General features: G+C 66.3%; 4 protein-coding genes across 6 annotated transcripts; 3 read left to right on the top strand and 1 right to left on the bottom strand.

The window, feature by feature from the left end:
* Window positions 1-4: 4 nt before the first annotated feature.
* Window positions 5-2,418, top strand: NANOS3 (nanos C2HC-type zinc finger 3). Its single transcript, XM_065859224.2, has 2 exons — window positions 5-1,593; window positions 2,018-2,418. Exon 1 carries the CDS (start codon window positions 1,157-1,159, stop codon window positions 1,559-1,561), a length of 405 nt encoding a protein of 134 aa, XP_065715296.2. The 5' UTR covers window positions 5-1,156; the 3' UTR covers window positions 1,562-1,593; window positions 2,018-2,418.
* On the bottom strand, window positions 2,341-5,059 carry BRME1 (break repair meiotic recombinase recruitment factor 1). The gene is made up of 7 exons (XM_071800622.1): window positions 4,987-5,059; window positions 4,835-4,876; window positions 4,359-4,500; window positions 3,102-4,284; window positions 2,800-2,879; window positions 2,655-2,708; window positions 2,341-2,539 (listed from the first exon to the last, which is right to left on the bottom strand). The coding sequence occupies exons 2-7, from the start codon at window positions 4,863-4,865 to the stop codon at window positions 2,434-2,436; spliced, it is 1,596 nt and encodes a 531-aa protein (XP_071656723.1). The 5' UTR covers window positions 4,866-4,876; window positions 4,987-5,059; the 3' UTR covers window positions 2,341-2,433.
* A 57-nt stretch (window positions 5,060-5,116) lies between these two features.
* Window positions 5,117-20,628, top strand: CC2D1A (coiled-coil and C2 domain containing 1A). Of its 3 annotated transcripts, none has more exons than XM_071800618.1 (29): window positions 5,117-5,187; window positions 5,955-6,023; window positions 6,805-6,940; window positions 7,732-7,832; window positions 7,930-7,989; window positions 8,641-8,769; window positions 8,910-9,132; window positions 9,218-9,324; window positions 9,934-10,006; window positions 10,090-10,155; window positions 10,264-10,394; window positions 11,230-11,302; window positions 11,406-11,651; window positions 12,699-12,871; window positions 14,462-14,584; window positions 14,918-14,976; window positions 15,999-16,115; window positions 16,245-16,318; window positions 16,612-16,670; window positions 16,783-16,834; window positions 16,923-17,022; window positions 17,666-17,756; window positions 17,841-17,972; window positions 18,075-18,130; window positions 18,736-18,799; window positions 19,155-19,281; window positions 19,981-20,057; window positions 20,177-20,224; window positions 20,300-20,628. In XM_071800618.1, the coding sequence occupies exons 2-29, from the start codon at window positions 5,964-5,966 to the stop codon at window positions 20,318-20,320; spliced, it is 2,778 nt and encodes a 925-aa protein (XP_071656719.1). In that variant the 5' UTR covers window positions 5,117-5,187; window positions 5,955-5,963; the 3' UTR covers window positions 20,321-20,628. The 3 variants fall into 3 exon arrangements, with proteins under 3 accessions (XP_071656719.1, XP_071656717.1, XP_071656718.1); XM_071800616.1 differs by having other exon boundaries at window positions 18,055-18,130; XM_071800617.1 differs by lacking the exon at window positions 5,117-5,187 and adding an exon at window positions 5,199-5,222 and having other exon boundaries at window positions 18,055-18,130.
* A 349-nt stretch (window positions 20,629-20,977) lies between these two features.
* DCAF15 (DDB1 and CUL4 associated factor 15) lies at window positions 20,978-27,649 on the top strand. The gene is given in 14 exon segments (XM_071800621.1): window positions 20,978-21,153; window positions 21,958-22,055; window positions 22,157-22,292; window positions 22,384-22,490; window positions 22,573-22,712; window positions 23,650-23,820; window positions 24,530-24,819; window positions 24,821-25,019; window positions 25,143-25,234; window positions 25,337-25,465; window positions 25,549-25,634; window positions 25,723-25,827; window positions 26,663-26,778; window positions 27,449-27,649. Coding segments are annotated over 14 exon segments (1,863 nt in total). The 5' UTR covers window positions 20,978-21,015; the 3' UTR covers window positions 27,505-27,649.
* The last annotated feature ends 298 nt before the right edge of the window (window positions 27,650-27,947 follow it).

The raw sequence follows: 27,947 nt of genomic DNA, 5'->3' as shown, positions 1-27,947 counted from the left end.
TGCTCCGGGGGTTGGGGGCCCCGGTGTCGGCGGGTCCCGGTGCTCCGGGGGTTGGGGGCCCCGGTGTCGGCGGGTCCCGGTGCTCCGGGGGTTGGGGGCCCCGGTGTCGGCGGGTCCTGGTGCTCCGGGGGTTGGGGGCCCCGGTGTCGGCGGGTCCCGGTGCTTCGGGGGTTGGGGCTCCCGGTATTGGGGCGGTCTCGGTATGGCGGGGCAATCCCGGTATCGGGGGGTCCCAGTTTCGCGGGGGCTCCTAAGGGAGTCCCGGTGCCCCGAGGGGGTCCCGGGAGCGCCCCCCCGTTCCCTGGAAGGGGAAGCGGTGCAGACCCCCCACCCCCCAGGTCGGGGACAGTCCCGGTGCCACCGGGGGGAACACGGGGGGGTTCCCACCGCGACGGCGTCCCGGGGAACATTCAACGCTGTCGGTGAGTTTGTGGCTGTGGGTGAAACCACCGAGCGTTGCGTGTGCCCCGTGGCTTCACCGGGGACACCGTGGGGGCACCGGGGACACCGGGGACGGACCCCCCCGCAGCCCAGGCCGCCGGGACCCCGGCCTTGGCCCGGTAACCGCTGCGTGGTGCCCAATCCCCGCTTTTTGTCCTAAAGGCAGCGGCTGAGGGGTCGTTGTGGGTGATTGAGCCGCCGTTAGCGGGTGATTGAGCTGGGGGGTGGGGGGACCCAGGCAGAGCCCCCGAGGCCTGTGCTAATCCCAGCTTTAGGGGGGGACCCAGGCAGAGCCCCCCAGGTCTGTGCTAATCCCAGCTTTAGGGGGGGACCCAGGCAGAGCCCCCCAGGTCTGTGCTAATCCCAGCTTTAGGCCGGGCTTTGGGGGTCTCCCAGATAACTCAGGTTTTAGCGCCCAACAACAGGTTTGTATGGGACTTAAAACCCCGCTTTTCTCCCCAAAAAGGCCTTTCTGGCCACTTTGGTGCCGCTACAACCACAAAACTGGGGGGTCCCCGGTGCCACTGGGGGGGGTCCTGGCAACGACCCCCGGTCTTTGGGAGGGGAAGTGGCGCAGACACCCCTCCCCGGCCGGGCAGACGCGCCGGCTCCGGGCAGCCAACGGGGGAGGGAACCGGCGGCGATTGGCCCTTCCCGGCATCACCGGAGCGGCCACCGGCACCAGCCGGCACAACTCGACCAGGCAGCGGTGCGGATGGAGCCGGGCCCGGCATTCGACATGTGGAGGGACTACCTGGGGCTGAGCGCCGCGCTGGCGTCGCCGTCGCCGCCACCGGAGCCCGACCGCGCCGGCGAGGAGCCGGCGGCACCCGAGCAAGCGGATCCGGCGCCGGTGCCGTCCGGCAAAGCCGCATGCGCCTTCTGCAAGCACAACGGGGAGGCGCGGCAGGTGTACGGGGGGCACAGCCTGCGCGACGCCGGCGGCCGCATCCTGTGCCCGGTGCTGCGCAGCTACGTCTGCCCCCAGTGCGGCGCCACCAAGGACCGGGCGCACACCAAGCGCTTCTGCCCGCTCACCCACCGCGGTTACACCTCGGTCTACGCCCGCCCGCCGCGCGGCGGCGCCGGGAAACGGGCGAGCAGTGATGCCGAGAAGTAGCCAAGGGTGCGATGGGGCCGGCGGCACCGCAGGTAACGCGGGGGCAAAGCGGCGGGTGCGAGAATTGGGGTGGGAAAGAGGGTTTTGGGGTGCGGTGGCTTTGCCGGCAGGTGCCAGCAGAGCCGTAGTCGGCGGTTCCGGAGGTAACGGCGGCGTTATTGGGTGTAAAGTGGCAGAAATTGGGCTGGAAAAGGGGTTTTGGGGAGCGTGTTGCTGCGGTGAGGTGGTGGCTTTGCCAGCAGGTGCCACACGAAGCCGCGTCCCCGGTGAAGCCGCATCCCTGGCAAAGCTGCTTCCATGGTAAAGCCACTTGCTGGCAAAGCTGCCTCCGCGCCCATGATGGGAACGGCCAGAAAGGGCATTTTGGCGAGCTCGTTAGGGGAATTAGCACTAACGAAGGGCAGGAGCGGCGGTGCCGGCCCGGTGCGCGCGGTGCTCCCCCGTTTTCTCTTCCAGGCCCCCCCGAGGACGAAGCCGCGGACGGCGCGTTGCACCGCGATGTGTCCCCGGTTCCTCTGCCCAGCCGGTGGGACCGGGCGGCGCTTTGGTGGGAGCCAAGACACCAGCGGAAACCCCGGCGAGGGCGGTTTCACCGGCACCTCCGCGCCAGGGACGTTGGCAGTTGGGTTCAGTTTCAGGTTTTGGGGCAGTTTGTTGGTTTTTGCTCAGCCCGGCGGGTGCTGAGGGCGGCGCCGGCTGGTGACCCATGCAGTGCTGGTGCCGCGGTTGTCACCGCGCGGCGCTGGTCACCGGTTTGTTCGTTAACTGTTATGTAGCTGTTCTGGGTTGGAGGGTGTTTATTTTGCCCTGTTTTCCGGCAAAAACACCGATTTACGGCAATAAAGGGTTGAGTTGCACGTCCGGCTCCCGCCCTATGTCTCCTTCCACCGCCTCCCGGCGCGCACCGGCCGCCGGCTCTGCCGCGGCTTTGGCCTCCTCAGCATCTCCAGCCCCCGGTGGGTGCTCATGGCCAGGCGGCTGCGGGGACACACATGTCACCCCGTGTCACCCCATGTCACCTGTGTCACCCCCCGTGGCGCCAGGACCCCCCGACCGCACCGCGAAGGACCCGGATCCGGCCGCCGGCGCTTACTTGAGGTTGGAGAGCTCCAGGATGAGCCCGCAGATGACGGCGGTCGCGTCCTCCCTGCCAAACGAGCCCGTTTCACTCACCGAAACGCGGCGTTTTCACCCAAAACGAGGATTCGGTCCCTGGGGGGTCCCGGCTTGTCCCCCACCTGTGTGGTGGCTCCTGGCTGGGGCTCTGTCCCGGTGGTGCCGGCTCCAGGGGGTCGTGCTGGTCGGTGGCCGGGGGCAGCTGCAGGGACAATGGTGGGTGACAAAGGGTGACGGGAACCCCGAGTCCTGCCCCCCCCCTCGCACAGACTTGGGGGTTTCCCCCTTACAGGTTATTTCAGGTGTTTGGGGGGGTTGGTTTGGTGTTTGGGGGGGTTGGTTTGGGTATTTTTGGGGAGTGTTTTGGAGTTTCGGGTATTTTGAGGGAGTCATTTGGTGTCTTGGGGGTTTCGTTTGGCTTTACCTGCTGTGGCAGCAGCTCCGACCGCGGGGGAAGCGGCTCCATGGTCACACGGCTCTCATGGGGGGTTTCTGCGCCAACAGCTGTGCCGGTGCCCGTGCCGGGGGGTTCTGCGGTGCCAGGGGCTTCTGTGGTGCTGGTGCCCGTGCTGGGGGCTTCTGTAGTGCTGGTGCTCGTGCTGGGGGGTTCTGCGGTGCCGGTGCCCACACCGGGGGGTTCTGTGGTGCCGGGGGGTTCTGTGGTGCCGGGGGGTTCTGTGGTGCCGGGGGGTTCTGTGGTGCCGGTGCCTGCACCAGGGGGTTCTGTGGTGCTGGTGGGTTCTGCGGTGCTGGTGACGAGGCCAGTGGGTTCTGTGGTGCCAGTGCCCATGCCAGGGGGTTCTATGGTGCTGGTGGGTTCTGCGGTGCCGGTGCCCACACCAGGGGCTTCTGCGGTGCCGGTGGGCACCGGTGTCACCGTAACAGCAGGCGCCGTCTCTGCCGCGCCTTCACAGCAAACCAGGGGCTGTGTGTCCATCCCGGCCGCGCTCTCCACGGCAGATTCGCCATTGCTCTCCCCCATGGGGCTCCCACCCGCCGTGACGGCCGAATCCGGCACCAAACCGGCGCCCGGCGACGGGGTTCCTCCCCCTCCAGTCTCCTCCCGGCCGGCCGTGGCTTCTCCAGCCGTTCTCCCGGTGCTCTCCGCTCCGGCGGCTCCTCCCTCCGCGTCCACGGCCGGGGCGCAGCCCCCCGAACGCTCCGCGCTGCCGCAGGATTCGGCGCCGCTCGTCCCGGTTGCCCGCGGTCGTTCGGTGCCGTTTCCCTGGGTTTCTCCTCCCGCCGCCCGCTGGGACGCGGCGCCGCGTTCGCCTCCTTCGGCGTTTACCACACCCGGCGGCTCCTGGTTCTGGTCGGTGTCACCCGACTTGCCGCATTCACCCTCTTGGCGGTGAGCGCCGGTGACGCCGGTATCACCAGGAAGAGCCATCGCTGCACCGGCCGCCTCCCTTGGGCGCTCAGGACCGTCACCAACATCACCCATTCCACGGTGAGCTTGCGTTTTGGCGTCACCAGCGCTCCCATGCCGCTCCGGCGCATCCTCTTCTTCCTCATCCACCGAACCCTCCTCTTCCTCATGCACCGAATCCACCCGCTGTGGCGGCTCCGGCCGAGCCGCTCCCGGTGCAGCCGCCTCCCCGGTTGTGCTGTTAAGAACCACACGATGAGTTCGGCGAGCGCCGCGGCGATGGCCCCAACCCGGCATTTTCCACCCCGTTACCTCCTGGTGCTGCCGCCGGTTGTTTGTCCGCGCTCGTCCGTCTGTCCCGGGGATGCGGTCCCTTTGGCGTTGCCGGTTGCGTCCAAATCGCCCCCAAGGCTCCGTTTGGTTCTGGGGACGTGGGGTTCGCCGCCTGCTCCTTCTAAGAGGGGGGGAAACAATCAACTCGGGCACCAAGCGCATCGAAAACCACCCAGCCTGGGGGGGGTTGGGTTACTTTTCTTCGCTAAATCCTAGGAAATAACCCAAAAAAGACTCCGTGGAGGGTGCTGCACTCCCCATGGAAACCACTGGCCAAAAGTCGCCCATTTTTGTAGTTTATCCCCATAATAACCTGGGGTTTTCCACACGAGATGAGGGGACGTTTTGAGTGGGTTTGGAATAACGGGAAGTCTGGGGGGTTAAGGAGGACGTGGGAATAGGGGAAGGGGATGGTGTCCCCCCCCGTGTCCTCCTGTCGTTAATTAATTAATTACCTGCTGGCTGCTCCCTCTTCCGTTTGCCCATGGCGCCCTGGCCTGAAGGGGGGACGTAACAGGCATCAACATCTCCCTGCCCCCTCCCATTTTGCCCCCGGACACCCCCACCCCCTCAGCACGCAGTCCCCGCCCCCCTCGTGGAACCAAACCCTTCGTTTTGAGGTAAAAAAGGGGGAATTCCGCCCATTCCCACGCGTCGCGCCCGTCGCCTCACGCTTTTCCCGCCCTTTTTCCCGCGCCGCGGGGCACGCTGGGAGTTGTAGGCTCCGTGGGCGGGGCTGCGGCGGCTTTTGCGACGGCGGCGCCGTAAAGCGCGGCGCGGTGTTGACGGCGGAGGCGGAAGTGAACGGGTGAGCACTGAGGGCGGCGGAACCGGGGGTTCCCGGTACCGGGATTGGGGGGGAACGAGGGGGCGGGGGCACGGAGGGGAGCGGGGGGGGGGCAGGGGTTGTGTATGAGGCGGGGGGCGGGCTGGGGGTGCGGGAGATGGGGGTTTGGGGGGTTCGTGAGGGGGAAACGGGGCCTGGGGGGCGAAGGACGGGGGGTTGTGAGGGGGAAGTGAGGTCTTGGGGGGCAACGGGGCCTTGATGGGGGTTGGGGGGGAATGAAGCTTTGGGGGGGGGAATGGGGCCTTGATGGGGGTTGGGGGGGAGGAGTGAAGTTTGGGCGGGGGGCAACGGGGCCTTGATGGGGGGTGGGGGGGGGAAATGAAGGTTGGGGGGGGAATGGGGCCTTGATGGGGATTGGGGGGGGGAAATTAAGTTTGGGGGGGGAATGGGACCTTGATGGGGGTTGGGGGGGGGGAATGAAGGTTTAGGGGGGGGCGAAATGAGGCCTTGGGAGGGGGCAGCGGGGCCTCCTGGGTGGGCGTGGGGGGGCAAAACGGGGCATTGGGGGGGGGAATGGGGTGTTTTGGGTGGAATGGGGCCCTGGGGGTGGAAATGGGGTGTTTTGGGGGGGAATGGGGTGTTTTGGGGTGGAAATGGGGTGTTGGGGGGGAATGGGGTGTTTTGGGGTGGAAATGGGGTTTTTTGGGGAGGAATGGGGTGTTTTGGGGGGAATGGGGCCCTGGGGGTCTCTGTGGGGGTGCTGACCCCCCCCGGTGTTTCCCCCCCAGGACGGAGCGATGAGCAAAGCCAGGAGAGCCCCCCCGCCCCCCGGCCGCGGTGCCGCCATCGCCAGGCAGGTACGGCCCCGGTGCCCCAGCACCCTTGGGGACACTTATGTGATCTTTGGGGATACTGGTGTGACCCCTGGTGATGCAAGTGTGACCCTTGGGGACACTTGTGTGACCTTTGGGGACGTCGGTGTGACCTCTGGGAACACCGCTGTGGCCCTTGGGGGTGACAGTGTGACCTTTGGAGTTCCTGGTGTGACCCTTGGGGACACTTGTGTGACCTTTGGGGATGCCAGTGTGACCCTTGGGGACACTTATGTGATCTTTGGGGATGCCAGTGTGACCTTTGGGGACACTTGTGTGACCCTTGGTGACTCCAGTGTGACCCTTGGGGACACTGGTGTGATCTTTGGGGACACTTGTGTGACCCTTGGGGACACTTGCGTGATCTTCGGGGATACTGGTGTGACCCTTGGTGATGCAAGTGTGACCCTTGGTGATGCAAGTGTGACCCTTGGGGACACTTGTGGGACCTTTGGGGACGCTGGTGTGACCTCTGGGAACACTTGTGTGACCCTTGGGGACACTTGTGTGACCCTTGGGGATGCCAGTGTGACCTTTGGGGACACTTATGTGACCCTTGGGGATGCCAGTGTGACCCTTGGAGATACTGGTGTGACCCCTGGGCACACTTATGTGACCCTTGGAGACGCCAGTGTGACCTTTGGGGACAGTGTGACCTTTGGGGACACTACTGTGGCACCCAGCGAACCCCCCTCCCCTCCTCCATGTCCTGGGGGGGTCCCCTCTCCCTAACGAGGCCTCATTAGCACCCCCCGTGTCCCCCCAGATGGGTCTGCTGGTGGAGCTCTCCCCGGAGGGGACAGCGGGTGACACGGCTGGGGACGACGCCGCGGAGCTGGAGGCCGAGCTGCTGGCGCTGGTGGGAGCCCCGGCGGCCCCGGGGGACAAACCCGCGGCAAAGGGTGAGCGCGGGACGGGGGGCTCGGTCACCCCCGTTTCTGCCGTAATTAACGACACCCCCTGGGGAAGCACCTCCGGTTGGGTCGGTCGTCCCCGGCCTGGCCAGACCCGAAACGCCCCCACCCGTGGAGAACCAGGGCCAAGGTGTCCTGTCCTTGGGCCACCAAGGCCAAGATGTCCCGTTCCTGGACCCCTTGGGCCACCAAGGCCAAGATGTCCCATCCCAGACCCCAGTTGTCCCATCCCTGGGCCCCTTGGGCCACCAAGGCCTAGATGTCCCACCCCTGACCCCTTGGGCCACCAAGACCCCAATTGTCCCATCACTGGAGACTTTGGGCTACCAAGACCTAAATGTCCCATCCCTGGACCCCTTGGGCCACAAAGGCCTAAATGTCCCATCCCTGACCACTTGGGCCACCAAGACCCCAATTGTTCCATCACTGGAGACTTTGGGCCAACAAGACCTAAATGTCCCATCCCTGGACCCCTTGGGCCACCAAGACCTCAGTTGTCCCATCCCTGGAGTCTTTGGGCCACCAAGACCTAAATGTCCCATCCCTGGACCCCATGGGCCACCAAGACCTCTGTTGTCCCATCCCTGGAGTCTTTGGGCCACCAAGATCTAAATGTCCCATCCCAGACCCCAATTGTCCCATCTCTGGAGACTTTGGGCCACCAAGACCAGGATGTCCCATCCCTGGACCCCTTGGGCCACCAAGACCCAAGATGTGTGGGTCAAAACCCTCAAGAAATGGATCTGTTGCCCTAAAAAGGGTCCATTCTGCTCCCGCAGCCGCGCTGCCCATGGAGGCGATCGAGCGCATGGCCGCGCTCTGCCTGCGGGACGAGGAGGACGAGGACGACGAGGAGCTGGGGGACGACGCCGATCTCATGGTAAATGGGGCCCCGAGCCCCCGCGGGCGCCTCGGCCCCAAAATTGGGCTTTTCCGCCCTGAATTTGGGCGCTGAGGCCGCTCCTGGTGCTTGGCAGGCGGAGCTGCAGGAGGTGCTGGGCGATGGAGACGGGGCCGCGCCGGCGCCGCCCAGCGAGGTACGGTGCAGCTTTTGGCCACTTTTTAAACTTTTATGTCATTTTCTTGGCAAAAAATGGTGACTTTACGGCACAAACCGGCCCCCAAGAGGCCAAAACGTCCCTGGGGGGCGGGGAGGATCCGGTTCCAGTGCCGGTTCTTGGGGTATTTAACTGTATTTTAATTGATTTGGTGCTGTTTTCGGCTGTTCCCGGTGGTTGTGAAACCCTGGTGGGGGGTGGGACGTGGCTCCAAAGCCCCGTCCCGGTGATTATTGATCCCGGTGATTATTGATCCCGGTGATTATTGATCCCGGTGATTATTGATCCCGGTGATTATTTATCCCGGTGATTATCGATCCCGGCTCTCATCGATCCTGGTGATTATCGATCCCGGTGATTATCGATCCCGGTGCTCATCAATCCCGGTGATTATCGATCCCGGTGATTATCGATCCCAGCGCTTATCGATCCTGATGTTTATCGATCCCAGTGCTTATTGATCCTGGTCATTATCGATCCCAGTGATTATCGATCCCGGCGCTTATCGATCCCAGTGGTTATCAATCCTGGCGCTTATGGATTCTGACGCTTATCAATCCCAGTGGTTATCAATCCCGGCGCTTATGGATCCCAGCCGATATCGATCCGATGCCTCTCGTGTCGCCGCAGGTGCCTCCGGAGCCGCTGGGCGCGGAGCCGGTGCTGCTGGAGCGCGCCGACATGTACCGGGCAGCCATGGGCAACGCGCGGCAGAGCGGGGACGCCCCCCGGCTGCGCCGCCTGGAGCGCGGCCTCAAGGTGAGCCCGGACCCCTCATCCCGCGTCCCTTTTCCCCCCGGCCGGATATTGGGGTGTTCTGAACCATTTTGGGGTGTTTGGCGCTGCGCTCCGAGGTTCCTCTGGGCCGGAATTTGGGGGTGACGCTGAATTTCCCCCAGACGCTGGAGAACATGCTGGTGTCGGTCAGGAAGGGAAAACCCATCAACGAGGAGGAAATTCCCCCCCCGGTGGCGCTGGGGAAAGGGGGGACCCCCCCACAGCCCCCCGCTGTCCCCACACCCCAAAGCCTCCCCGTGGTGGCACCGGATCCCCCCGCGGAGGTGACACCGGATCCCCCTGCGGAGGTGACACCGGATCCCCCGTCACCGCGTCCCCAACCAGGTGAGGTTCGGGCCCCTTTCCCCCCAGCTCTGCCGGGTTTCCCCGGGGGTGGCCCCGTTGTCCCCATCGTCCCCATTGTCCCCAGGGGAGGTTCTGCTGCGGGAGCGGCAGCGGGAGTACAAGGTGGCGGCGCTGGACGCCAAACGGTGCGGGGACCTGGAAACGGCCACCAGATACTACCGGGTGGCAAAGGTGCGGCACCGGGGTCCGGGTGTCCCTACCGATTCAATATTGACCCAAATCTCCCCCTTTTTGTGGTAAAACACCCCCAGATCCCCACAGTGCGGCACCAGGGTCCGGGTGTCCCTCCCGGTTCAACATTGACCCAAATCTCCCCCTTTTTGTGGTAAAACAGCACCAGATCCCCATGGTGTGGCACCAGGGTCCGGGTGTCCCTCCCGGTTCAACATTGACCCAAATCTCCCCCTTTTTGTGGTAAAACAGCACCAGATCCCCATGGTGCGGCACCAGGGTCCGGGTGTCCCTCCCGGTTCAACATTGACCCAAATCTCCCCCTTTTTGTGGTAAAACGTCACCACATCCCCATGGTGTGGCACCAGGGTCCGGGTGTCCCTCCCGGTTCAACATTGACCCAAATCTCCCCCTTTTTATGGTAAAACTCCACCAGATCCCCATGGTGCAACACCAGGCTCTGGGTGTCCCTCCCGGGTCAATATTGACCCGAATCTCCCCGTTTTTGCGGTCAAACTGCCCGTTTTTGGGTGGTTTTGGTGAAACGAGGGCAGGCGGCGCCGGTTGGGTGGAAAACGCGGAGATTCGGTCCGTTTTGGTGGTTTGCAGGGCCTGGAGCCGGCGCTGGAGGCGGCTGCGCAGGGGGGGCCGGTGGAGCCCCACGACCTCCCCCCGCCCCCCGGTGAGAGCCGAACCCCTTTTGGTGACAAACCCAGCGATATTGGGGTCCGCACGGCGCTAACGAACCTCCCGGCTCGTTAACAGGTGCCGATCCCCCCCGTGTCCCCAAGGAGCCGCCGCCGGAGCCTCAACCCGCGTCTCCCGCAACAGGTCGGGAGCCCCAAAACCGCTCCTTTTCACCCCAAAACGCTTCGGAATTGAAAGGGTGTTTGGGACAAGTGGCCCTTGACGCTTTCTGCTGGTTTTGTCCCCAAAAAGAGGCGCCCGGCGCCCCGCGAACCACGCTGGAGGCACTGGAGCAGCGCATGGAGCGGTACCGCGCCGCGGCCGCGCAGGCCAAGGGCAAAGGCGACGAGCGGAAGGCGCGGATGCACGAGCGCATCGTTAAGGTGGGTCCTCATTAGCCTAATTGAGCCCCCCATGGCACCACCGACCCCCCATGGCGTCGACAACCCCCCCATGGTGCCACCAACTCTCTATGGCACCCATGGCACCACTGACCCCCCCATGGCACCCCCATGGTGCCACCGACCCCCCTGGCACTGCTGACCCCCCCACAGTGCCACTGATCCCCCCATGGTGCTGCCAACCCCCCATGGCACCCATGGCACCACCGACCCCCCATGGCACCACCCACCCCCCATGACACCCATGGCACCACCGACCCCACCATGGCACCACAAAGCCCCCCATGGCACCACTGACCCCCCCATGGCACCACCAACCCCTCATGGCACCCTTGCCACCACCAACCCCCCCCATGGCGTCACCAACCCCCCCGTGGCGCCACCGACCCCTCCATGGCTCCCCCACGGTGCTGCTGACCCCCCCATGGTGCCACCAACCCCCCATGGCACCCATGGCACCACCGACCCCCCTCATGGCGTCACCAACCCCTCATGGCACCCGTGGCACCACCAACCCCCCCACATTGCCACTGACCCCCCATGGTGCCACCAATTCCCCATGGCACCCATGGCACCACCGACCCCCCCATGGCACCACCGACCCCCCATGGCACCCGTGGCACCACTGACCCCCCCATGACATCGCCACCCCCTCTATGGCACCACCCACCCCTCATGGTGTTGCTGATCCCCCACGGTGCTGCTGACCCCCCATTGGCGCCCCCACGGCGCCGCCAACCCCCCCCATGGCGCCGGTGACCCCCGCATGGCACCACCGACCCCCGCATGACACCACCGACCCCCCCATTTCCCCCAGCAATACGAGGCCGCCATCCGAGCACACAAAGCGGGGCGAGCAGTGGACTTTTCGGAGTTACCGGTGCCACCAGGTACTTTCACCCTTCCCCGCGATGTGGGGGGGTTTGGGACCCCCCCCCAGCCCCATGTCGGGGTTCGGGACCCCCCAGCCTGTCCCTTTGTGCCCCCCCGCAGGTTTCGAGCCCCTCGCGGGTGCGGAGGCGCCGGGGGGGGGCCAGAGCTTGGCCGCGGTGCTGGAGGTGGCGGCGAAGCTGGTGAACCAGGACGGAGCCAGCGAAGAGGACGAGGACCCCCCCCGGGGCCCCCCCCAGCAGCCGCCCCCCCGCGCCGCCCCCCAGCAGCCGCCCCCCCGCGCCCCCCCCGCCGGGGCCCCGAATGCCAGCACAGGGAACAAACCGGCCCCCAAAAACAACACGAAAGGTACCGGGGGGGCTGGGGTGGGGGGGTCAGGGTGCAGGGCCCCCCCAGACCCTCACCCTCCTCTTCCTCACAAATGTGGGGTGGGAAGATTTGGGTGCAGGAGACCCCTGGGACCCTCACCCTCCTCCTTCCCCCAACTCCTGGGTCCCTCTGGATCTTCTGCTTCCCTTGGGGCACTCCTGGGTCCCTCTGGATCTCCTGCCTCCCTTGGGGCACTCCTGGGTCCCTCTGGATCTCCTGTCTCCCTTGGGGCACTCCTGGGTCCCTGGGGCACTTCTGGGTCCCTCTCAATCTCCTCGGTCCCTTGGGACACTCCTGGGGCACTCCTGGGTCCCTCTGAATCTTCTGGGTCACTCCTGGGTCCCTCTGGATCTCCTGGGTCCCTTGGGGCATTACTGGGTCCCTGGGGCATTACTGGGTCCCTGGGGCACTCCTGGGGCACTCCTGGGTCCCTCTCGATCTCCTGGGTCCCTTGGGGCACTCCTGCGTCCCTTGGGGCACTCCTGGGTCCCTCTGGATCTCCTGCCTCCCTTGAGGCACTCCTGGGTCCCTGGGGCACTTCTGTGTCCCTCTCGATCTCCTCGGTCCCTCTCGATCTCCTGGGTCCCTCTCAATCTCCTGCCTCCCTTGGGTCCCTCCTGGGTCCCTTGGGGCACTCCTGCGTCCCTTGGGGCACTCCTGGGTCCCTCTGGATCTCCTGCTTCCCTTGGGGCACTCCTGGGTCCCTCTGGATCTCCTGCTTCCCTTGGGGCACTCCTGGGTCCCTCTGGATCTCCTGCTTCCCTTGGGGCACTCCTGGGTCCCTTGGGTCCCTCCTGGGTCCCTTGGGGCACTCCTGCGTCCCTTGGGGCACTCCTGGGTCCCTCTGGATCTCCTGCTTCCCTTGGGGGACTCCTGGGTCCACTCTGGATCTCCTGGGTCCCTTGGGGCACTCCTGGGTCCACTCTGGATCTCCTGGGTCCCTTGGGGCACTCCTGCGTCCCTTGGGGCACTCCTGGGTCCCTCGGGGGACTCCGTCGGGGTCCCCACGCGCGGCGCCTCCCGCAGCGCAGCAGCAGCTGGCGTTCCTGGCGCTGAGGAAGAGGCAGCTGACGAAGGCCGCGCTGCGCGCCAAGCAGAGCAACGACCTGGAGGGGGCCAAGGGGCTGCTGCGCCGCGCCAAGGCGCTGGAGCCGCTGCTGGAGGCCGCGCGGGGGGGGCTCCCGGTCGACATCAGCAAGGTGGGGGGGTCAGGGGGATCCCCATCGACATCAGCAAGGTGGGGGGGTCAGGGGCTGGGGGGTCCCCATGGACATCAGCAAGGTGGGGGAGTCAGGGGTGGGGGGTCCCCGTCGACATCAGCAAGGTGGGGGGGTCCCCGGGGACATCAGCAAGGTGGGGGGGGTCGAGGGCTGGGGGGCTCCCCATGGACATCAGCAAGTTGGGGGGGTCAGGGGGATCCCCATGACATCAGCAAGGTGGGGGGGTCAGGGGGATCCCCATGGACATCAGCAAGGTGGGGGGTCAGGGGGATCCCCATGGACATCAGCAAGGTGGGGGGTCAGGGGGATCCCCATGGACATCAGCAAGGTGGGGGGTCAGGGGGATCCCCATGGACATCAGCAAGGTGGGGGGTCAGGGGGATCCCCATGACATCAGCAAGTTGGGGGGGTCAGGGGGATCCCCATGGACATCAGCAAGGTGGGGGGGCTCTGGGTGCGGGGGGGCTCCCCATTGAAATGGTTTGGGGGGTCGGGATGGGGGGGCTCCCCATGGACATCAGCAAGGTGGGGGGGCTAAGGGGGTGGGGGCATCCCCATTGATGTGGTTTGGGGTGCTCTGGGTGCGGGGAGGGGGTCCCCATGGACATCAGCAAGGTGGGGGGGCTAAGGGGTGGGGGGTCCCCATTGATGTGGTTTGGGGGGCTCTGGGTGTGGGGGGGTCCCCATGGAAATCAGCAGGGTGGGGGCTCTGAGTGCAGGGGGGGCTTCCCCATTGACAGGTTTTGGGGGCTCAAGTGGTGGGGGGCTCCCCATTGACGTGGTTTGGGGGGTCAGGGGGTGGAGGGGCTCCCCGTAGGCATCAGTAAGGTTTGGGGGGGGCTCCTGGTTGATGTCACTGAGGTTTGGGGTCCCTGGGTGCGAGGGGCTCCCCATGGCCATGGTTTGGGGTCCCTGGGTGCGGGGGGCTCCCCATGGCCATGGTTTGGGGTCCCTGGGTGCGGGGGGCTCCCCATGGCCATGGTTTGGGGTCCCTGGGTGCGGGGGGCTCCCCATGGCCATGGTTTGGGGTCCCTGGGTGCGGGGGGCTCCCCATGGCCATGGTTTGGGGTCCCTGGGTGCGGGGGGCTCCCCATGGCCATGGTTTGGGGTCCCTGGGTGCGGGGGGCTCCCCATGGCCATGGTTTGGGGTCCCTGGGTGCGGGGGGCTCCCCATGGCCATGGTTTGGGGTCCCTGGGTGCGGGGGGCTCCCCATGGCCATGGTTTGGGGTCCCTGGGTGCGGGGGGCTCCCCATGGCCATGGTTTGGGGTCCCTGGGTGCGGGGGGCTCCCCATGGCCATGGTTTGGGGTCCCTGGGTGCAGGGGCTCCCCATGGCCATGGTTTGGGGTCCCTGGGTGTGGGGGCTCCCCATGGCCATGGTTTGGGGTCCCTGGGTGCAGGGGCTCCCCATGGCCATGGTTTGGGGTCCCTGGGTGCGGGGGCTCCCCATGGCCATGGTTTGGGGTCCCTGGGTGCGGGGGGCTCCCCATGGCCATGGTTTGGGGTCCCTGGGTGTGGGGGGCTCCCCGTGGACTTCACGAAGCGTTGGGGGGCTCTGGTGTCCCCCAGGTCCCCGAGGCCCCCGTGGACGCCGAGGAGTTTGTGCTGGTGGCGCGGGGGGGGCCCCGCGTGCCCCCCGAGGCCGCCGCGCGGTACCTGGAGCTGGGGAAGCTCATCCGGCAGCAGCACGAGGTGGGGGCAGCATCGGGGGGGCGGGGGCTCTTCCTCACCGCGGGGGGGGGAGGAGGAGGAGGAGGAGGAGGAGGAGGAGGGGGACACGCGGCGCTTCCTGGCGCTGGGGCTGCCCGGGGGGTCTGGGAGCCTTCATCCTCATCTTCCTCTTCCTCCTCCTCTTCCTCCTCCTCTTCTTCCTCCTCTCCTCTCTTCTCTTCTTCCTCTGCCCTTCCTCCCTTCTTCCTCTGCTCTTCCTCCCTTCTTCCTCTGCTCTTCCTCCCTTTTTCCTCTGCTCTTCCTCCCTTTTTCCTCTGCTCTTCCTCCGCTCTTCCTCCCTCCTCCTCCTCCCAGATGTGCGTCAGCTGCTCCCGCCAGTTCGCTCAGCTGGGGAACATCGCCGAGACCACCAAGTGAGCGGGGGGGGAGGAAGAGGAGGGGGTGATGAGGAAGAGGAGGGGGGTGATGAGGAAGAGGAGGGGGTGACGAGGAAGAGGAGGGGGTGACGAGGAAGAGGAGGGGGGGCTGAGGAAGAGGAGGGGGTGATGAGGAAGAGGAGGGGGGTGATGAGGAAGAGGAGGGGGGTGACGAGGAAGAGGAGGGGGGTGACGAGGAAGAGGAGGGGGGGCTGAGGAAGAGGAGGGGGTGATGAGGAAGAGGAGGGGGGTGATGAGGAAGAGGAGGGGGTGACGAGGAAGAGGAGGGGGGGCTGAGGAAGAGGAGGGGGTGATGAGGAAGAGGAGGGGGGTGATGAGGAAGAGGAGGGGGTGATGAGGAAGAGGAGGGGGGTGAGGAAGAGTTGGGGCTGAGGAAGAGGGGCGGTTGAGGAAGAGGAGAAGGGTGATGAGGAAGAGGAGGAGGGTGATGAGGAAGAGGAGGAGGGTGATGAGGAAGAGGAGGGGGGGCTGAGGAAGAGGAGGGGGTGATGAGGAAGAGGAGGGGGGTGAGGAAGAGGAGGGGGGGTGAGGAAGAGAATGGGACACTGAGGAAGAGGAGGGGGTGATGAGGAAGAGGAGGGGGGTGAGGAAGAGGAGGGGGGGTGAGGAAGAGGAGAGGAGTGAGGAGGAGGAGGGGTTGATGAGGAAGAGGGGGGTGCTGAGGAAGAGGAGGAGGGGATGAGGAAGAGGAGGGGGGTGAGGAAGAGTTGGGGCTGAGGAAGAGGGGCGGCTGAGGAAGAGGAGAAGGGTGATGAGGAAGAGGAGGAGGGTGATGAGGAAGAGGAGGGGGGGCTGAGGAAGAGGAGGGGGGGGCTGAGGAAGAGGAGGGGGGTGATGAGGAAGAGGAGGAGGGTGATGAGGAAGAGGAGGGGGGAGCTGAGGAAGAGAAGGGGGGGGCTGAGGAAGAGGAGGGGGGTGATGAGGAAGAGGAGGAGGTGAAGAGGAAGAGGAGGGGGGGTCTGAGGAAGAGGAGCCCCCCAGCCGCTCTTCCTCCGCAGGTTCGAGGCGCTGGCCCAGGAGTGCCGGCAGCACATGGAGCTGCTCAAGCAGGCGCACGCCCGCGGCTCCGCGCCCCCCCGGCACCGCTACGAGCAGAGAACCTTCTCCATCATCAAGTACGGGGGGCCCAGACACTTGGGGGGGTCCCCGACACGGCGGGGGGGGCACACGGACACGGGGTGGGGGGACACACGGACACAGTGCGGGGGACACACGGACACATTTCCCCTTGGCTCCATCCACAGGGTCTTCCCGGAGCTGAGCAGCAGCGACCTGGTGCTGGCGATCGTCAAAGGGATCAACCTCCCGGCACCCACGGGTGAGCGGACACGGGGGGGCCACGGGGGGGCCGCGGGGCTGAGACCCTCCCGGAGGGCCCCCCCCCCACGCCGCTGCAAAATGAGCCGTTTTTGTCATTATTTGGGGTAAAACGCCCCGGGGACGAGCGGGTGACACCCCAGGGTGTTCTTGAGCACCGTGGGGACGCGGGGGGCGCTGCAGAGCCCGGGGGGGCTCCCCAGGAGCTGCAGAGCTGGGGGGGGTCTGGGGGGGTCACAAATCCCCCCCTGAGGTGCCAATGCCCCCCCTGAGGTGCCAATGCCCCCCCTACAGGTGTGGCCCCCAATGACCTGGACGCCTTCGTGCGCTTTGAGTTCCCCTTCCCCAACGCGGTGAGTTGCGCCCCCCCACGCCGGGAGGGCTCAGGTGTCACCCCCACTGTGTCCCTCACCCCCCCGCTTTGTGTCACCCCCCCCGCTTTGTCCCCCACTCCCCATTTTGCAGGAGGAAGCTCAAAAGGACAAAACCAACGTGATCAAGAACACCGATTCTCCCGGTAACGCTGGGGGGGGGCTGGTGCTTTGTGGGGGGGGGGGGGGGGTACCCCGAAGCTCGTTAGGGTGTTAATTAACGCCCCCCCGCAGAGTTCCAGGAGCACTTCAAGCTCTCCATCAACCGCGGGCACCGGGGGCTGCGCCGCGTCCTGCAGAACAAGGGCATCAAGTTCGAGGTGCTGCACAAGGGGTGAGATTTGGGGGTCCCCCCCCGGCCAGGGCGCTGTGCCCCCCTTAGTCCCCCCATTTCTCCGCCCATTTTGTGTCCCCCCGCCTTGTCCCCCGCCTTGTCCCCCTCCTTGTCCCCCGCCTTGTCCCCCCGCCTTGTCCCCCTCCCTTGTCTCCCTTGTCCCCCCTCCTTGTCCCCCCTCCTTGTCCCCCCTCCTTGTCCCCCCTCCTTGTCCCCCCTCCTTGTCCCTCCTCCTTGTCCCTCCCCCTTTGCCCCCTCCCCTTTGCCCCCTCCCCTTTGTCCCCCCACCTTTGTCCCCCCGCCTTGTCCCCCCCCGTCCCCCCCTTGTGTCCCCCCTTGTGTCCCCCCGTTGCCCCCCTTTCATCCCCCATTTGTTGCCCCTCTGTCCCCCCATTGTCTCTCATTTGTCCCCCCCATTGTCCCCCTTTGTCCCCCCATTGTCTCTTATTTGTCCCCCACTTTATCCCCCCCCTTGTCCCCCCTTTTGTCCCCCCCATTGTCTCTCATTTGTCCCCCCCATTGTCCCCCTTTGTCCCCCCATTGTCTCTCATTTGTCCCCCACTTTATCCCCCCCCCTTGTCCCCCCTTTTGTCCCCCCCATTGTCTCTCATTTGTCCCCCCCTTGTCCCCCTTTGTCCCCCAGCGGCCTCTTCAAGCCCGACCGCGTTCTGGGCTCGGCGCAGCTCAAACTGGAGGCGCTGGAGACCACGTGCCAAGTGCGGGAGATCCTGGAGGTGAGGGGGGGACACACACGGGGACACGGGGACACAGCGCCCCCCGCCCCCGGGGTGACGCGGGGGTCTCGGGGGGCTCCGCAGCTCCTGGACGGCCGGCGCCGCACGGGGGGGCGGCTGGAGGTGACGGTGACGATCCGGGAGCCGCTGGGCGCGCCGCAGCTGGAGAGCAGGACGGAGCGCTGGCTCGTCATCGTCCCCAGCGCCGTGACGCCGGTGGGTGCCGCCGGGGGGGCGCTCGGTGGTGCCCCCCACCCGTGAATCAGCACCGCGGGGAAAGGGAAATGGGGGTTCATAGGGTGGTTTTGGCATCTCCAGGTCCCCGTCCCCAAAGGGAAACCGGCTGTGGTGGCACCCAGGGACGGCAGCAACAGGTGAGGGGGGTCCCCAGTCTGGGGTGTCCCCAGTCTGGGGTGTCCCTTATCCCAGGGGGGTCCCCAGTCCTGGGGGGTCCCCAACCAGGAGGTGTCCCTGATCCTGGGTGTCCCTTATCCCTTATCCTGGGGTGTCTGTTATTTTGGGGTGCCCCCAATCTGTGGTGTCCCTTATCCCAGGTGTGTCCCCAATCTGTGGTGTCCCCAATCTGGGGGTGTCCCTTATCCCAGGTGTGTCCCCAGTCTGGGGGTGTCCCCAGTCTGGGGTGTCCCTTATCCCAGGGGTGTCCCCAATCTGGGGGTGTCCCCAGTCTGGGGTGTCCCTTATCCCAGGGGTGTCCCCAGTCCTGGGGGGTCCCCAGCCAGGAGGTGTCCCTGATCCTGGGTGTCCCTAATCCTGGGGTGTCTGGGTGTCTGTTATTCTGGGGTGTCCCCAATCTGTGGTGTCCCTTATCCCAGGCGTGTCCCCAATCTGGGGGTGTCCCCAGTCTATGGTGTCCCTTATCCCAGGGGTGTCCCCAGTCTGGGGTGTCCCTTATCCCAGGGGTGTCCCCAGTCCTGGGGACCCCCCATGTCCCCCCCTCACCGTCCCCACGTCCCCCCAGGGCCGCCCCCACCCTGCCCAGCCTCAACCTGCTGGCCTTCGACCGCGAGAAGCTGGAGAGGAAGGTGAGGGGGGTGGGGGGGGGGGGGCTGGGGGGCTGTGTCCCCCGGGCCCCCCCAGATGCTGCAGCACACGCGGGCGCGGCGCCCGGTGCCCCCCCTCACCCCGTGCCCCCCCTCACCCGGTGCCCCCCCTCACCCCGTGCCCCCCCCTCACCCGGTGCCCCCCCCGGTGCCCCCCCAGATGCTGCAGCACACGCGGGCGCGGCGCCCGGTGCCCCCCCTCACCCCGGTGCCCCCCCCACCCCGGTGCCCCCCCCTCACCCGGTGCCCCCCCCGGCGCCCCCCCAGATGCTGCAGCACACGCGGGCGCGGCGCCCGGTGCCCCCCCCTCACCCGGTGCCCCCCCCGTGCCCCCCAGATGCTGCAGCACACGCGGGCGCGGCGCCCGGTGCCCCCCGAGCTGCGGGAGCAGCACCAGGAGCTGGTGCGGCGCAGCCAGAACCTGCGGGGGCGACTGCAGAGCGGGGACCCCCCCTTCCAAAGAGGTCAGCGCCCCCCGCTTTTACCCCTCATTTTACCTCTTTTCTCCTCTTTGTTTGACTCCTCTTTATTCCACCCTTTTTTCCTCTCTTTTCCTCTCTTTTCCTCTCTTTTCCTCTCTTTTCCTCTCTTTTCCTCTCTTTTCCTCTCTTTTCCTCTCTTTTCCTCTCTTTTCCTCTCTTTTCCTCTCTTTTCCTCTCTTTTCCTCTCTTTTCTCTTTGTTTTCTTTTGCTTCCCCCCTTTATTTATTTCCCCCCCTTATTTATTCCCTCCCTTTATTTCCCCCCTTATTTCCCCCCTTATTTCCCCTTTTATTTTCCCCCCTTTTATTTTCCTCCCTTTTATTTTCCCCCTTTTCCCACCCCACTTTATTTATTTTCCTCCCCCCTTTCCCCTCAATTTCCCCCCTTTTTATCTCCCCCCTCCCCCCCTTTTTATTTGCCCCATTTCCCCCTTTTTCTTCATTTCCCCCTTTTTCTTCATTTCCACCTTTTTCCCCATTCCCCCCCCTTCATTCCCCCTCCCTTTTCCCCCCTTTATTTCCCCCCTTTATTTCCCCCCTTTATTTCCCCCCTTTATTTCCCCCCTTTATTTCCCCCCTTTATTTCCCCCCTTTATTTCCCCTCCTCATTTCCCCTCCTCATTTCCCCTCCTCATTTCCCCCCCCATTTCCCCCTCACTTCCCCCCTGCCCCCCGTTTCCAGAGTACCGTTTGCAGCTGGAGCGCCACCTCCACCTCTGCACCGAGGCCGCGCGGCGCTTGGGCACCGAGGGCAACCGGGTGAGCTGGGGGGCGCCCCCCAAAACCGCTTCTGTGGGGCGCGGGGGGCCGGCAGCACCCATGGGTGCTGGTCTGGGGGGGACACCCCTGTCCCCCCCCCAAACGGCTCCTTCCCGCAGGACGCGGCCAAGGAGGCGCTGTACAAGCGGAACCTGGTGGAGAGCGAGGTGAGCGGGGGGGGTGGTTTTGGGGACCCCCCTGTGTCCCCTCACCCCCCTCACTGTCCCCCCTTTCTCTTCCAGCTCCAAAAGCTGCGCCCATGAGCCCCGCCCCTCACCCCCAAATGGGGGTGCAGGGCCCCCCCAGGCGCTGCTGTGACAATCACAGGGATCAGAGCTGCTACGTCCCCTCCTGGTCCCTCCTGCTGGGGACAGGGTGACACTAAATCCCCCCCGCCATGTCCCCAATGCACCCCCGAGCACTTTGTCCCCGTGTCCCCCCCACCAAAGCAGGTCCCCTGTCACCCCTCTAAGTGCCTGTCCCCAGGGAGCTCTCGGGGGGGGACCGGGCTGCACCACGGGTTTATTTTCTGCTTGCACACACAAATCTATAAAGTTTTTAAGAAGAAAAAGCGCAAGTTTGGTGAATCCCCCCCGCGGTGGCGCCAGGTCGCACATCCCGTCACCATAGCAACGGCTCCCGCCTGCGGCCCCGCCCAATCCCCGGGGACCGCCCACCCCGCCAGCGCCTCTTCTCCATGGCGACCGGATGGGCGGGAGATTGGGCCAATCACAGCGCGGGTGCTGAGCTCTGATTGGTAGTACCGCGCCACCGGGGTGGGGCACGGCGGAGATTGACGTCGGCGCCCGGCCAATTGAGCGGGGGGGAAACTCATCGCGCAGCCGGATCTCCCAATTAGGGCCGCGGGCGGTGGAGCGGCGGCCAATGGGCGCGCGGCGTGGGCGGGCCGTCGTTGGCGGGCCGCGGCGCTCCGGAAGCGGAGGGGGCCGGGGGGAAAATGGCGCCCAGCTCGAAATCGGAGCGGGGCGGCCCGGGGGGAAAACGGGGCCCGGCGGGGGCGGCCGGCGGCTCCTCGGCCGGGTCGGGGCCCCGGGGCCGCCGCGACCACGTCGTGAGGCAGCTCGATCGCGTCAAGGTGAGCGGGGGGCGGGCGGGGAGCCCTGGGGGGGCAACGGGGCCCTGAGGGGGGAACGAGGCCCCTGAGCGGGGAGCTGAGGGGAGCGGTGCTGGGGGCTGGGGGGACACGTCGGGGGTGGGGGGTGAAATGGGCCCTGAGTGGGGACCTCTGGGGGGTTTGGGGGACAGCAAGGGGGGCTGCGGAGGGGTTTGGGGGCTGGGGGAGCGCTGGGGGGGTTTGGGGAGGGTTTGGGGGGGTCTGGGGCACCTGGGGGTTCTGAGGGTGGGTTTGGGGGGCTGGGGTGGGTTTGGGGGGTCTGGGGGAGCGTTGTGGGGGTCTGGGGAGTCTGGGGGGTCTGGGGCACTTGGGGGTTCTGGGGGTGGGTTTGGGGGGTCTGGTGGAGCTGGGGAGTCTGGGGGGTCTGGGGGAGGGTTGGGGGGTATGGGGAGGATTTGGGGGGGCTGGGGGTGTCTGGGGTACCTGGGGGTTCTGAAGGTGGGTTGTGGGGGTCTGGGGGAGCTGGGAAGGGTTTGGGGGGGTGGGGAGTCTGGGAGTGGGTTGTGGGGGGCTGGGAATGGTGGGGGGGTCTGGGAAGGGTTTGGGGGGTTGTGGGGGGCTGAGGGGGCTGGAGAGGGCTGGGGAGGGTCTGGGGGGCTTGGGGGGCTGGGGGTGGGTTGTGGGGGGCTGAGGGGTCTGCAGAGGGCTGGGGAGGGTCTGGGGGGCTTGGGGGGCTGGAGGGAGCATCGGAGGGGGTGGGGGGCCTGGGGGCGGGTTGTGGGGCTCTGGGGGGTGTTTGGGGGGTCCCTAACGCCGCCCCCCCAGATCAGCGGGCAGCTGTCGCCCCGGCTGTTCCGCAAGCTGCCCCCCCGCGTCTGCGTCTCCCTGAAGAGCATCGTGGACGAGGATTTCCTGTGCGCGGGGTGAGCCCGGGGGGCCGCGGGACACACAGGGGTGTCCCCCCCAATTCGGGGACCCCGCCGGAGCTGCCACGTGTGTGTGTGTGGTGTCCCCCCCCCTCCAGGCACATTTTCCTCGGCTTCTCCAAGTGCGGCCGCTACGTCTTGTCCTACACCAGCAGCAGCGGCGACGACGACTTCTCCTTCTACATTTACCACCTCTACTGGTGGGAATTCAACGTGCACAGCAAACTCAAACTGGTACCGGACACACGGACAGACAGACGCCCCCCCCGCCCTCCCGGGGGTTGTTTTTGGGGGCTCCCCCCACCCACGGCGCCCCGTCCCACAGGTGCGGCAGGTGCGGTTGTTCCAGGACGAGGAGATCTACAGCGACTTGTACCTGACGGTGTGCGAGTGGCCGAGCGACACCTCCAAAGTCATCGTCTTCGGCTTCAAGTGAGCGTCCCCGCGTCACCGAGCGCCCCCCCAGACCCGCAGCGCCCCCCCAGACCCGCAGCGTCCCCGTTTGTCCCTCCAGCACCCGCTCGGCCACCGGGCTCATGGTCAACATGATGATGATGAGCGACGAGAACCACCGCGACATCTACGTGAGCGCCGTGGCCGTGCCCCCCCCGCGCCACTGCCCCGCCTGCCGCGACGTGGCCCTGGCGCACCCCGGTGAGCCGCGGGGGGTGTGGGAACCCGGGGGGGGTCCCAGTGCTGATTTGGGACCGGGGTTATTCGGTATGTTCATCGATGACTTGGATGAGGGAGTAGAGTCACTGTGTGTAAGCTGGGAATGAGCTGTTGGAGAGCGGTGGAAAGGGACCTGGGGACAGCAGGATGAGCTTGGAAAAAGGGTTTAGTTCAGATACTATCAGGGTACACTTGGAGAACATATATCTATATATGTATATATATATAGATAATATATAGAGCTATAGCACCCTGAGAACGCCTCATCTGGTCTGATGTGGGAAGCTAAGCAGGGTCGGGCCCGGTCAGTGCTTGGATGGGAGACCAGGGGTACCTGGGGTGGGTTAGAAGGGGGTGGTCAGTGGGTCAGGGGGGTTCTCCTGCCCCTCTGCTCTGCCCTTGAAAATAGATTTTAGTTCAGATACTGCCAGGATCTACTTGGGGAACATATATATATACATACATATATATATATATACAGCTGTAGTGCCTTGAGTATGCGTGATCTGGGAAGCTAAGCAGGGTCGGGCCCGGTCAGCGCTTGGATGGGAGACCAGTGGTACCGGGGGGGATTAGAAGGGGGTGGTCAGTAGGTCAGAGAGGTTCTCCTGCCCTTCTGCTCTGCCCTTGAGAAAAGGGTTTAGTTCAGATGCTCTTCTGGGTGTACTTGGGGAACATATATGTATCCATATATATAATATATAGAGCCAGAGCAGCCTGAGAACGCCCCGTCTGGTCTGCTCTGGGAAGCTAAGCAGGGTCGGCCCCGGTCAGCGCTTGGATGGGAGACCAGGTGGCCGAGCGGGCTGCGTGTGCTGATCCAGCCGTTCAGCCCGCCCGGTTCCCGGTGTCGGCCGGCGCTCCCCGGGAGCAGACGGCGCTGCGGGGTCCCCGGTGACGCTGCCCCCGTTCCGCGCAGGGCCCGGCCCGCGGCACTGCCTGCGCCACGGCTTCCTGCTGCACACCAAGTTCCAGGTGGTCTACCCCTTCCCCACCTTCCAGCCGGCGTTCCAGCTGCGCAAGGACCAGGTCGTGCTGCTCAACACCAGCTACTCGCTCGTCGCCTGCGCCGTCGCCGTCCACGCGGCTGGTACGGCCCCCCCGGCACCCCAAACCCCCCCCGGGCACCCCAAACCCTCCTGGGATCCCCCAAACCCTCCTGGGATCCCCCAACCCTCCTGGGGTCTCCCAGCCCTTCCTGGGATCCCCCAAACCCTCCTGGGATCCCCCAACCCTCCTGGGGTCTCCTAACCCCCCCAGGCACCCCAACCCCTCCTGGGATCCCCCAGACACTCCTGGGATCTCCCAAACCTCCCCAGGCACCCCAAACCCTCCTGGGATCTCCCCAGACCCCCCGGACACCCCAAACCCTCCTGGGATCTCCCAAACCCTCCTGGGATCTCCCAACCCCCCTGGACACCCCAAATCCTCCTGGGATCTCCCAAACCCCCCTAAATCCTCCCAGGACCCCCCAAGTCCTCCTGGGACCCCCCCCAAGGACTCCCAAACCCCCCTAAATTCTCCCAGAACCCCCCAAATCCACCTGGGATTCCCCCGGACCCCCCAATCCCATTGGGACTGCCCCCAGGACCCCCAAACCCCCCTAAATCCTCATAGGACCCCTCAAGTCCCCCTGGAACCCCCCCCACGACCCTGCAAGTCCCCCTGGGACCCCCCCTGAGGCTCCCCCGATCCCCCTGGGACCCCCCCTGGGACCCCCCCCAGGAGCCCCCCACACCCTTTGGACCCCCCCCAGGACCCCTCAGAACCCCCCCAAACCCCTCTTGTCCCCCCCGCAGGTGACAGCAGCCCCTCCCAGCTCCTCTACAGCCACCGGCACCCCCCCCCGTGCCCCCCCCGGCGGGTCCCGGCACAGGCGGAGGAGCCGGGGGGGGGTGCCGGGGGGGGGCAGCGGGAGGCGGGGGGGGGGGCGCCGCGGCGGGGGGGGGGCAGCGCGGGGGGGGCGGGGCCCCCCCTGTCCCCCGCCGTGGCCAAAGCCAAAGAGTTCGTGGCCGATATTTTCCGGAGGGCCCAGGGGGCCGCGGGGGGGGCGCCGGGGGGGGGCCCCGAGGAGGAGGAGGAGGACGAAGACGCCGCCGCCGCCTTCCGCTGCGACCCCCCCGGCCCCCCCACGCACCCCACGGCCCCGCGGGGGGGCGGCGACGGCGCTTTGGGGGGGGAGCCCCCCCCCCGGCCCCCCCCGCGCCCCCCCCGCCGCCCCCCCCGAGCCGGGTTACGTCAACTACACCAAACTGCGCTTCGTGCTGGAGCCCGGCGAGCCGCAGGACGGTGAGGCCTTTTGGGGGGGTCCCCCCACTTTTTGGCCTCCCCCACAACTCAGGGGTGCCCCCCCCATTCAGGGGTGCCCCCCCCTGTTTTTAGGGCCCCCCCTGACCGTTTTTCCCCCCCCAGAGTACGAGGACGACAAGATCTCGCTGCCCTTCGTGGTCACCGACCTGCGTGGCCGCAGCCTCAAGCCGCTCCGGGACCGAGCGACCGCGCAGGTTGGTTTTTGGGGGGGGACACACACTTTGGGGTGCCCCCCCCGGTGTGTGTGGGGCTAACAGACCCCCCCATGTGTGTTTGTGTGTCCCCCCCCACACCAGGGGCAGTACCTGACGGTGGAGCAGCTGACGCTGGACTTCGAGTACGTGATCAACGAGGTGATTCGGAACGACGCCGCTTGGTCCCGCCAGTTCTGCTCCTTCAGCGACTACGACATCGTCATCCTCGAGGTGGGGGGGGGACGGGGACCCCCCCGCGACCCCCGTGTCCCCCCCCCGTGTCCCCAAAACTCACCCCTTCATGTCCCCCCCAGGTTTGCCCCGAGACCAACCAGGTCATCATCAACATCGGGCTCCTGCTCCTGGCCTTTCCCTCCCCCGACGAGGAGGGGCAGCTGCGGTGAGGGGGGGGGACCCCAAAACCACCCCCCCCCCGCACCCCAAAACCGCGCTGGTGCCCCCCCCGCGCTGAGCCGCCCCCCCCACAGACCAAAGACCTATCACACCAGCCTGAAGGTCGCCTGGGACCTCAACAGCGGCACCTTCGTCACCGTCGGCGTCGGGGACCTCACCGAGGTCAAGGGGCAGACCAGGTGGGGGGGGACACGGGTTGGGGGCCGGGGGGGGCGGTTTGGGGGTGGGGGGGTGGGGTTTGGGGGCTGGGGGGGGCGATTTTGGTGCTGGGGGGGGTGATTTTGGTGCTGGAGGGGGTGATTGTGGTGCTGGGGGGGGTGATTGTGGTGCCTGGGGGGTGATTTGGGGGCTGCAGGGGGGACTTTGGGGAGCCAGGGGGGCGATTTGGGTGGGACTTACGGTGGGGGGGAAGCACTTTAGGTGCTGGGGGGGGGTTATTTAGGGGTGGGAGGGGGTTATTTGGGTGCAGGGGGGGTAGTTTAGGTACTGGGGGGTTATTTGGGGGTGGGGGGTTTATTGGGTGCTGGGGGGGTTATTTGGGTGCAGGGGGGGTAGTTTAGGTACTGGGGGGTTATTTGGGGGTGGGGGGTTTATTGGGTGCTGGGGGGGGTTATTTGGGTGCCCGGGTGGGGGCAATTTTGGGGGCGATTTGAGTGCTGTGGGGCAATTTGTGATGCTGGGGGTGGCACTTTTGGGGGTGATTTGAGGGGTGGGGGGCTCTTTGTGTCCTGGGGGGGGCAATTTGGGGCCTGGGGGTTTAATTTAGGTCCTGGGGGGGTAATTTAGGGCCTGGGGGGGTAATTTAGGGCTTGGGGGGGTAATTTAGGGCCTGGGGGGGATAATTTGGGGCCTTGGTGGGCAATTTTGGGGCTGACTGGGGGGAGCAGTTGGAGGTGCTGGTGCAGGGAAGCGTGGGCACCGCTGCCCCCCGGGGCAGTTTGGGGGTGCTCGGGGGTGTTTGGGGTCCGGCCCGGGGGGGCGGCTCCGCGTGCCCCCCAGCGCCGCCTCCCCCAGCGGCAGCGTGTGGAGCTCGTACCGCAAGGGCTGCGTGGACACCGTGATGCGCTGGCTGGTCCCCGAGAGCCCCGGCCGCGTCGTCAACAGGATGACCAACGAGGCGCTGCACAAAGGTGGGGGCCCGGGGGGGTCCCTGTCCCCCCCAGCCCCCCTGTCCCCCCTCAAACCCCTTTGTCCCCCCTCAAACCCCTTTGTCCCCCCTCAAACTCTTTGGTCCCCCCTCAAACCCCTTTGTCCCCCCTGAAGGGGCTGCACAAAGTTGGGGAGATCAGAGGGGGTCTGGGGGGGTCCTGGGTGATTTTGGGGTCCTGGGGGGTCTCAGGGGAAACCTGGGGGGGTCCTGAGGTCCCTGTGTCCCCTTCAAACCCCTTTGTCCCCCCTCAAACCCTTTGGTCCCCCCTCAAACCCCTTTGTCCCCCCTGAAGGGGCTGCACAAAGTTGGGGAGGTCAAAGGGGGACAGGGGGGTCTGGGGGGGTCCTGGGTGATTTTGGGGTCCTGGGGGGTCTCAGGGGAAACCTGGGGGGGTCCTGAGGTCCCTGTGTCCCCCCCAGCCCCCTTGTCCCCTTCAAACCCCTTTGTCCCCCCTCAAACCCCTTTGTCCCCCCTGAAGGGGCTGCACAAAGCTGGGGAGGTTGGAGGGGGACAGGGGGATGTGGGGGGGTCTGGGGGGTCCCGGGGGGTGTGGGGGGGTCTGGGGGGTCCCGGGGGGTCTGGGGGTCCCGGGGGGTGTGGGGGGTCCCGGGGGGCTCTTGTCCCCGTGCCCCAGCGCCGTGTCCCCCCAGGCTGCTCTCTGAAGGTGCTGGCGGACAACGAGCGCTACACCTGGATCGTGCTCTAGAGCCCCCCCGCCCCCCCCGCCCCCTTTTGGGGCCCTTTGGGGTTTTTTATTATTTTATTTTTCCCTCTTTTTCCGTTCAGTGTTGTTGGGGGGGGGGAGGGGGAGACCGAACCCGCCCCCCCATTAAACGGCTGCATTTCCATGTTCCCGGCCCTTTTGTTCACGAGGGTTTTGGGGTTGAATCCCAAGGTTTATTGGTCCCCCCGTGTGCCCCCCCCCGTGTGCCCCCCCCCCCTCCGTGTCCCCCCGCCCCCATCGTGTCTCCCCCCCCCAATCGTGTCCCCCACTCCGTGTGTCCCCCCCCGCCTTGTGTCCCCCCCCTTATGTCCCCCCCCTTGTCCCCCCTGTGTCCCCCCCCCCACTCCGTCTGTCCCCCCCTTGTGTCCCCCCCTTGTGTCCCCCCCTTTCCCCCCCACTCCGTGTGTCCCCCCCTTATGTCCCCC

Source organism: Patagioenas fasciata, chromosome 32, assembly GCF_037038585.1.
Source record: "Patagioenas fasciata isolate bPatFas1 chromosome 32, bPatFas1.hap1, whole genome shotgun sequence".
Classification (NCBI taxonomy): Eukaryota; Metazoa; Chordata; class Aves; order Columbiformes; family Columbidae; genus Patagioenas; species Patagioenas fasciata.
The sequence above is the reverse complement of the archived record's forward strand: the minus strand, read 5'-3'. Positions and strand labels throughout refer to the sequence as shown.

What these genes read in the sequence shown, in the direction of transcription:
- BRME1 (XM_071800622.1), bottom strand. Translation starts at nt 4,865, where the DNA reads ATGGGCAAACGGAAGAGGGAGCAGCCAGCAG. An exon ending in CGGAGCTGCTGCCACAGCAG is followed by an intron (nt 2,880 to 3,101) that starts GTAAAGCCAAAC and finishes TTGTCCCTGCAG; the next exon opens with CTGCCCCCGGCCACCGACCA. An exon ending in AGCCAGGAGCCACCACACAG is followed by an intron (nt 2,709 to 2,799) that starts GTGGGGGACAAG and finishes CTCGTTTGGCAG; the next exon opens with GGAGGACGCGACCGCCGTCA.
- CC2D1A (XM_071800616.1), top strand. Translation starts at nt 5,964, where the DNA reads ATGAGCAAAGCCAGGAGAGCCCCCCCGCCCCCCGGCCGCGGTGCCGCC. An exon ending in GGAGTTACCGGTGCCACCAG is followed by an intron (nt 11,303 to 11,405) that starts GTACTTTCACCC and finishes GCCCCCCCGCAG; the next exon opens with GTTTCGAGCCCCTCGCGGGT. An exon ending in AGAACCTTCTCCATCATCAA is followed by an intron (nt 16,116 to 16,244) that starts GTACGGGGGGCC and finishes CTCCATCCACAG; the next exon opens with GGTCTTCCCGGAGCTGAGCA.
- NANOS3 (XM_065859224.2), top strand. Translation starts at nt 1,157, where the DNA reads ATGGAGCCGGGCCCGGCATTCGACATGTGGAGGGACTACCTGGGGCTG.